Source organism: Meles meles, chromosome 1 (genome assembly GCF_922984935.1).
Source record: "Meles meles chromosome 1, mMelMel3.1 paternal haplotype, whole genome shotgun sequence".
Lineage (NCBI taxonomy): Eukaryota > Metazoa > Chordata > Mammalia > Carnivora > Mustelidae > Meles > Meles meles.
This window is the reverse complement of record NC_060066.1, coordinates 122145830-122153978: the sequence shown is the minus strand read 5'-3', so window position 1 is coordinate 122153978 and position 8149 is coordinate 122145830. Positions and strand designations below refer to the sequence as shown.

General features: G+C 50.4%; 1 protein-coding gene across 8 annotated transcripts; it reads right to left on the bottom strand.

The window, feature by feature from the left end:
• Positions 1-1084: 1084 nt before the first annotated feature.
• On the bottom strand, positions 1085-8031 carry PSRC1 (proline and serine rich coiled-coil 1). 8 transcript variants are annotated; one of them, XM_046015242.1, is made up of 8 exons: positions 7951-8031; positions 4168-4225; positions 4019-4076; positions 3126-3567; positions 2660-2774; positions 2319-2570; positions 1923-2016; positions 1085-1703 (listed from the first exon to the last, which is right to left on the bottom strand). In XM_046015242.1, the coding sequence occupies exons 2-8, from the start codon at positions 4184-4186 to the stop codon at positions 1700-1702; spliced, it is 984 nt and encodes a 327-aa protein (XP_045871198.1). In that variant the 5' UTR covers positions 4187-4225; positions 7951-8031; the 3' UTR covers positions 1085-1699. The 8 variants fall into 8 exon arrangements, with proteins under 8 accessions (XP_045871198.1, XP_045871258.1, XP_045871239.1 ...); XM_046015302.1 differs by lacking the exon at positions 7951-8031 and adding an exon at positions 4600-4833 and having other exon boundaries at positions 2319-2447; positions 2635-2774; XM_046015283.1 differs by lacking the exon at positions 7951-8031 and adding an exon at positions 4600-4827 and having other exon boundaries at positions 2319-2567.
• Positions 8032-8149: the final 118 nt, after the last annotated feature.

The following is an 8149-nucleotide window of genomic DNA, read 5'->3' as shown; positions in this document are numbered from 1 at the left end:
ACAGCAGTGGGGGGCCTCTGTCTGGGGAAGAACATTTCAATGCCTAAGTAGGGTGCCGGTGGGCATGTATGTGTGGGGGGCACTAGCTGATGCTCCACTCCCTCTGCTCCTTAAGTCATAGCCCAGCCTTTAAAGAGGGAGTTCTCTCAAAAACTCACAAGGAATTAGGGGTGCCTGGGTGTGCAGTCTTTTTAGCGTCTGACTCTTGGTTTTGGCTCCCGTCATGACCTCAGGGTCGTGAGATCAAGCCCTATGTTGAGGCCTGCCTTGGGCTCCATGCTTAGGGCACAGTCTAATTAAGCCTCTCTTTCCCTCTCCCTCTGCCTCTACCTGCCCCCTCCGCCGGCTCTTGCTCTCTACAATAGACAAATAAATCTTTAAAAAAAAACAAAAAACAAACCTCACAAGAAATTGATTTGGTACTGGTTACAAGAGTCAAAGGCTGTGGGAAAAGGGAGACCCTTAGTAAAATCTGTTAAATGAGTCTCTGTCATTTTTTCACCAACCCCCCACCATCGTGCAGTCAAATTTATTTTTCCAACAAATGAATCAAATTCTCTGCCACATACAAATCATAACACCGGGCATGGCAGAGGTTTATAAAACCTAGTGTCAGCCCTCAAGTCTAGGCCCAACAATTCTAATGATATAAGGTAGAATTCGATGAGGTGTTCCAGTATCTTCTGCTAAAGCAGTAAGCAAAACTGAGTACTAGAATACCCACAAAAGGGTCCCCTCATCTCATCAGCACAGCAGACTAGATGCTGAGGCATTCTCAGAAGGCTCCGTGCTCTTGCCAGGAAAGGTCACCCAAGCTTAGGATATAAATAACAATTTGACCAAGACCTTGCCTTGATAGCCTCACTCACATATTTCCATTGATCTGGACCTTTCAGTAACATATGCATCCTGGAAGAAGGCAGCCCGTTCCCATCTAATGCCAACAAAGTGAGGGCGGGTGATCCCGGTCTGATGAGTTTGCAACACAATCCCCTTTGGCCTATTTAGGCCCAGCCTGGGAAGCTCGTCCTGACTCCCTCATAGGAAAAACACAGGAGTTTACTACAAATTTGTTTTAAATTGGAGAATTTACTTTCACATATACAGAGATTAAAAAAATACATTCATTTTGTTTTAGAAAAACGCAGCCCGATGTAAGCTTATCATCAACTGGCCCTTTAGGAGTCACAGAATTTGCAGGAAACGTTCTGTAGACCAGGTGCCTGCCTCTGCCTCTCCAAACAGGCCTGCAGTCCAGTTGAGGGTGCTCCTCAGGGAGCGGGGCGGTTAGCTACAGAGGCCATTCACATGTAAATGTCCAGTGAACCAATGCCTGGGAAGAAGATCAAACTCTGGGACTGAACACAAGAGTGGGGGTGGATGAGGACAAACTACTCTCTGGCTTTTCTCATTTTCTGCTTGCTAATTTCACTGTCAGGAGGCGACCTCTTTTCCCTAATCCTCTTTCAACTCACAGGGTTTAACTCCCCTCCAGTTCAACCCTAATTCACCCCATCTCCCATCTCTTTACTGCTGGGGCACCAGCCCTGGTGGGATCTCTTTCTCCTGCTCCTGGGCCAGGATTCGCTTGAGTCAGGGCCTGTCTTCCACAAGAGGGCTTGGGAGGCCGAGCAGAGGTGAGTCCAGGCAGTGACTGTAGTGGTTTGCTACGGAATTCTTGCTTGCTGTCCTAATCTCTTTACCTAAAAAATCAGAAGGAAGAACTGCTTTAAATTGTCCTTCTTCTGCAAGTCCATTTGTCACCTGCTGAGCTCAAGTTTCTCAGGGAAGGAAGAATGGGATTCCCTGCCTCTCCAGGCTCTCCTCCTCATCCCCACCTTGCTACACAATACTCAGGGCTGGTGTCCACAACAGTTTGGAAGCCCAGAGGATGGGGGAGAGAGCATCTCAACTGATCTTACCTGGTAGGTCCTGGGACTGCAGCTTTCTTGGGGGGCTGAAGATTGCTGCGGGTGGCACCAGGGGTGGGAAGATTTGGTCGCTGAGAAATGGGAACTTGATGGGGGTTGACAAGAGAAATGAGTTAGCACAGAGTTCAAGTGACCTTCTCAGAGTTTGGGATTAGTGCCTTTCTTCCTACCCAAGGTAAAAAACATGAGGTATTTGAGAACCACAGTTCAAACTCTTTGCTTGGGCCCACATCCTCTCTTTAACTCAGTCTCACCATCTTCAAATTGAGTGGTAATGAAGATGGAGGGAGTGGTCACTGTTCCCAGCTCTGGAAGGGTACATTCAAGCTAGACAAGGGTAAGCATTTTTCCTCCTGACTTCCAACTGTTATGTCCACTCTTCCTCACCTCTGTGCCCTGCAGCGCTTGGTCGTGGAACTCCTTTCCGAGTTGGCAGAGAAGCTGGAGGAAGGGCACCTTTGCTGGGTGGTCCACTCCGGCTGGTGAGTGGCATTCGGCTGGCAGGCTTGGGGATAGCTGAGGGAACAGGCAGTCGACTGGAAGGCTTAGCAGCTGCTCCCTGTGGCCGAGAGAGGCGCTGAGAGTTGCTGGTAGAAGGCTGTGGGGCCAAGACTGGTCTGACAGCAGTAGGTGGGCCTGCTGGAATGAAGTAGAGGAATTAAGAGGGTCAGCTCCACATCCTTCCCCCCTCCCATTCACCCACAGCTTTGCTATCCAAGCCTTCTCACTTGCTGTTGCTCTCCCACTGGGTCCAGCTTTGCCCCGGATTGGAGGAGTGGGCCGGGTAAGAGGAGAAGATGCTGGGCTTTTGGATGCAGGGAACAGATTGCAAGTGGGTGACTCCTGAAATACAAAGAGAGAAAAAATAGAACTAGAATGGAAAAAGAATCTGTTCTGATGGCTGTTTGAGAAATAGAGGTGGAGAGTTGCCTACATCCCAGTAAGGAAGGGCAGACCTTAGCTGCCAACATCATCATCCTCACCAATAATGTTTACCGTAAGCTTATTATAGACACTACAGAGAAATGTGCACACTGTGGTGAGTGCTTTGCTTACAGTATTTTGCTTACTTCCAATAATTCTGAGGTAGAATCTTACTAACCCCATTTACCAACAAGGAAACCACTCTATGGCTGTACCAAGTCATACCTTGTGCCTGAAGGGACACATCCAACCCAGACCCTTCAAACTTACCCTCTTCACACTGGAGGGCCTCTTTCCAGATGCTGCCCGAAGAGCCTTGACTGACCCCTTCTTATCGCTGCTCCGGAGTCGGGGTGTCAGGCTGCTTGGAGAGGGGGTGCTCCGAGTCAAAGAACTCACAGTGGGCAGCAGGTCTCGGACGGGACTGTCCTTCAGCACAAAGGTCTCCCGCCGAGGGCTGGGCTTCACCTTGCGAGGCCCCAGGCCCTCACCTGTGCTCTCCTGCTCCTGCAGGGCACACTGCTCCAGCTGGGCTGCCAGTCGGTTGGCCTCATGGAGAATCTCCTCCAGCTTCTCTGGACTAAGTGGGCCTAAGCTGAGCCTCACCCCCTGGGGGGCTGGGGCCACTGCATTTGGGTCACTTCGATTGGAAAGTCCTCTTCGGAGGGGTTTCTCTGGAGTCACCGACACTGCTATGTCTTCCTCCTCACGACTGAGACAGAAAACAAACCAGGCACCATGCCCACAAAGAAGAGAGCAGGAGACTGTGCAAAGGAGACCGGGCACCCCCCTCAACAGAGCCAGGGATACAACCCCAAACCCCAATGCCTATGCTTGCTGTGAGATATGGCCTCTACGTGATGAGACGCCAGGTCCTATGAGGCCTAATAGGCCTTTAATCCTTACATTGGAAATGATGCCAGGATGAAGATGCAGCAAATCCACTTACCCTTCTTAATATCCTGAAATCTCGTTCCAGCTTTATCCCTTTTCCCTTCCCCCAGTAGAGTCATTGAGGCTCATGTCAACAATGCCCCCAGCAGCCGCAGGGCACCCAGCCTTGCTACATTACCCAGACCCCACAGAACAATAATTCAGCAGTAAGGGGTTAGAGACAAAGAGGCATTGTTGGAGGAAAGCACGAAAGTCAAAGAGGATGGTACCTGTCAGATGGTGACAGCCCTCCAAAGTCCAAGGTCTCATCCACTATAAACTTCACATCTGTAAGGGAGAAGGGAATGAATGCCAGCCTCAGGTTGCCAACAGGGCTCTCAACCGCAGCGCCTCATTCTTTCCTCTTTACTTTCCTTACCTTCCTCCAAATCTTCCATGTTCCAGCCAGCAGGAGCACGAGTCAGATGAGACCTGAGCTGGAGAGAAAATATCCCTTTCTTCAGGTCTCCACCCTGCCCAAGGCTCCCAGCTAGACTCAGGGTGCAAGCCAGGGGTGGGGGAACACGCTGGAGGTAAAGCAAGAATCCCAGGAGTAGCCCCTGCCCTTGTTAACAGCCCTGTTACCTCCAGAGACCGTGCGGAGGGCGCACCATCCCCCTTCCCCAGGTTGCCCGGCGGCCCCCCTACAACCTGCTCTCTCCTCACCGGGGGCAGTGTGCACCCCCTATCTTCTTCCCCGCCACCATCCTCCGGTTCTTTCTCTACCCAAATCACCTTTCCACTCCCACGGCACCACACCCACACCACACCTCCAGCCCACCCTCGGTTTTTACTTTCCACCCCGCCTCACCTCTTGCGGAAGGTGGTTGCCTCCCACTACTTAGTCCCGGGAATCAGCCCCGAAGGGGTGGGGCTCCTTTCGAATCTCTTAGGCTCCACCCACCCCAACTACAGACGTCCAGTGATTGGCGGATCCGAGCATTTCCCGCCCCTCGGGGGCGGGGCAGCGACAGGCAGCCGGCCGGAAGTCTCCAGGTGGGGGCCGTGCGGAGAGCGGCTCTAAGAAAGACTCCATCCGGAGGGCTGAAGCGGGGAGTCCGCGAGCGCGCGCGCGTGCCCAGGAGACCTCCCTACGGAGCAGGCGGGGTCTTGTGGCGCGGCGCGAGGGACCTGGCCAATGAATGTAGGTTTCGCGGCCGGCGGGCCCGCGGCCTCTTTCTGCCCCCTCCCCCAACTGGGCGGAGCCAGGGCTCACCGGGCAGGCCTGGTAGTAACGCGGCGCTTGAGGGAATTCGGTTCCGGAAGATTGCTGGGTTTGCAAGCACATTTGCCAGATTTCCTCAATTGTGATTTTTTCAAGTTGCGGGAGCACCCAGACATTTATGTCTTAGGTATATTGAGGGTCCGTAAGAAGTACATCTCCCATCATCTTTTTAAGCTAGAACTTTCAGAACGTGAGGTAGCTGAGGTGTAATTTAAAAAAACAAAACGAAACGGGCTTTTCTGGTAGGGAGGGGTGGGTCCAGTTCACCGGAGACCCCTCCGTCACAGGCAGGCAGGCTTGAGTATATTCGGCCCCTCGCTTCCCCGCGAAGTGAGGATCCTGTCAGTTATGTTCCATCGAGTTTTCGGCCGCGTGCCACAGGGGCTTTTGAACGTGCCTGTAAACGCTTTCAGACTAAAAGCTGTGTTTGTAAAATGCTTAAGCCTACTCATTAGAGATTCCCTTTTTGTTGTTTCCCAGCGGTTGCCTGTGACTAGCCTGGGCCACCAGTTACCAGGGCTTCTTAGAAACGTTTTAAAAATCGAGAGGAATGGCAGGAGAGCTTTGGTCTCCTGAGTTTATGACGATTATCTGGGCTATTTACAGGCCTTTTTGGGGGCTTCCTTCCTAGTTTTTAGCCATGAGGTTGAGGTGGTGAGGTTTGTAGGCGTGAGCTGTTCCTGAAGTAAATGCCACAGGCAGCAAAGAGGCCTTGGGATTCAGTGGGGGGCTGAGGGGCCGGGTGGGGAGGCCCTGGACTTGCAGGCAGCAGAGCTGAGAGAAGAGGGTTGCCTGGGTTTCTGTAGGCTTGCTGGTGAAGGTGGAATTGCAGTAGCTTGTAGCATTTGGGTGGGAGGTGGGAGGGCTGGAGCTGGGTGCCTCCCTCTCTCCAGGCAGGTGGTGGTGAAGTAGAGTGTAAGGAGAGAAGCTGCTCATTAATTAGCAAATTGGCAGTTTGTTTCTCCTAAGGAAACTCGCTCTCAATATCCTGTCACCAGGGGTGTCTGGGGGGCCCCCTCCGTTTGGCTCAGGCAGTGATTTCAGGGTTCTGGGGTGGAGCCCCCTATTGGGTTTCCTGCCCAGCGGGGAGTCTGCTTCTCCCTCTCTCTCTCTCCCTTCACGCATGCTCTCTCTCTGAAATAAATAAAATCCTGTCACCAAATTATGATTTTGAAAGCTGTTGCAGTACCAGAAAGAAAAAGCAACTGAAATTTCTCCACCGTCAAAATAACAATAAAATCAGAAAATACAGATTTCAGGCATGAGAGTTCTTACTCAGCATAAGGCCATTACTCTGGGAATTGTCCACATTAGCTCAACCCCAAAATGAGATAGATGAACAGATGTTTAAGATTTTGGATAAATAGTGAATAAATGAATTAACAAAGAGATTGCACCCTCCCAGGCAGGTGGTAGGCCTTAGTTCAGAGGGAACTCCATAGTGTTGAATGCATAAATGATAAAATTAAGGATTCCAGGACAGTCCTTCTTGAATGTGGAAAGATTAACTGTGACTGGAAGTCTTGTTCAGTGTGAAGATTTTATTCCTTTATCATGAAGGTTCAGAATAGATGAACTGTAAGGGGTGGTCCTTGAGTACTCAACAGACAGCTGAGGCATGGGGCTGTGGGCTGAGGCCGAACTGATTCTTAGGTCTGATTCTTAGGGGATAGTAGCTGGGAGTATTCTACTCCTTCCTGACCTAGGCCCTGGCCTAGCTGGAGAGAGGCTTCTTGGCCAATGCGTGCATGATTAGCTGGCTCTAGACTCTGGGCCCATTCTTTACCCACCCCAGCATTCTCAGCAAGGGCATTAGACCCTACAAATAATTTGTGTGGTTACTTTCTCAGCTTTCCCAAGTTGCTACATAATTAGTAATGTTCTGAATGCATAGAAGAAGTTAATTTATGACATACAATGGATGCCTTGGGGGCACCGGGACTTCATTCTTATAGTGTTCCTGTTGAGAAAAGCTGGAACAGACACTTTGCCTCAACTGAAAATAGACCTTTGCTGTGAACAGAAAAGCCCTCAAAGTCCCTTTGAGGAGGGAGGGGGACTGTTTTGGCTGAGAAACTTTTCTCAGCCAAAACAGTCCCCCTCCCTCCTCAAAGCCTTGTCTAAGATTTACTATCTCCTAGGAATCTTTTCTTTCTTAAACCCATGATCCCAACCCAGACCCACTACAGTGAAGGTCACTGGGTGAAAGAGGGGAGAGGAAAGAGGGAAGGCTTGAAGTCAGGCAGACCTGGTTCAAATTCTACTACCAGCTGCATGACTTGGAGCAATTTATAAGCTTCAAGTGCCTCATGTGAAAAATAAGGATTAAAAGAGATAAAGCCTGACATCCAGTATCTGATGCAGAGAAGGCTGCTCCAGTCACATATTACTGTGTAACAAACCAGCCCAATATTTTATGGCTTGAAACAACAGCAACCATTCACCTCATGATTTTACAATTTGGGCAGGCTTGTGTAAGGACCATCTGTCTCTGCTCCACTGGGAGTAGGCTGGGCTTGTCCAGGGCTGAAGGGTATCAGGTGGCCACACATGCCTAGAGGCTGTGGTGTGGGCTGTCGGCTGGGGTGCTTGGTTGTCCTGCATGTGGCCTCTCATAATTCGGTAATCTGTCCTGAGATTCTTTATATGGGAGCTGACCTCCAGAAGTAAAAGCAGAAACTACTAGACTTCCTGAGGTCTAGGCCCTGACCTTCACAGCATCACTTCCGCTATATTCTTTTGGTTAGAGGAGGTCACATGGTCAGCCCAAGTTCAAGGGGAGGAGAAATAGACTCCAGCTCTTGGTGGGAAGAGCACTATGCCCATCCTAGCAAGGATGGGAGGAATTGCTATCTTTTGCAGACTCCATCATAGAATGCCTTTAATATTTTACTCGTTATAAGAATGAAAACAAACATGTAGGCAAGGGTACCTCACCTTTGTTCTTTCCCCAGGACTTAATGAGACTGTTCTACTTTCTTCAGTATCTCCCAGTCTTCAAGTCTCAGTGCTCTGTCTTTAATTAGCTATGTACGTGTTTATGTGTTCTGCTGTCTGTGTCTCTGTGATGGACGTGCGTCCTGTTTTCCAACTAATACTGGAAAGTGCAGAGAGGAAGAGTACAAGTCATGTTCGG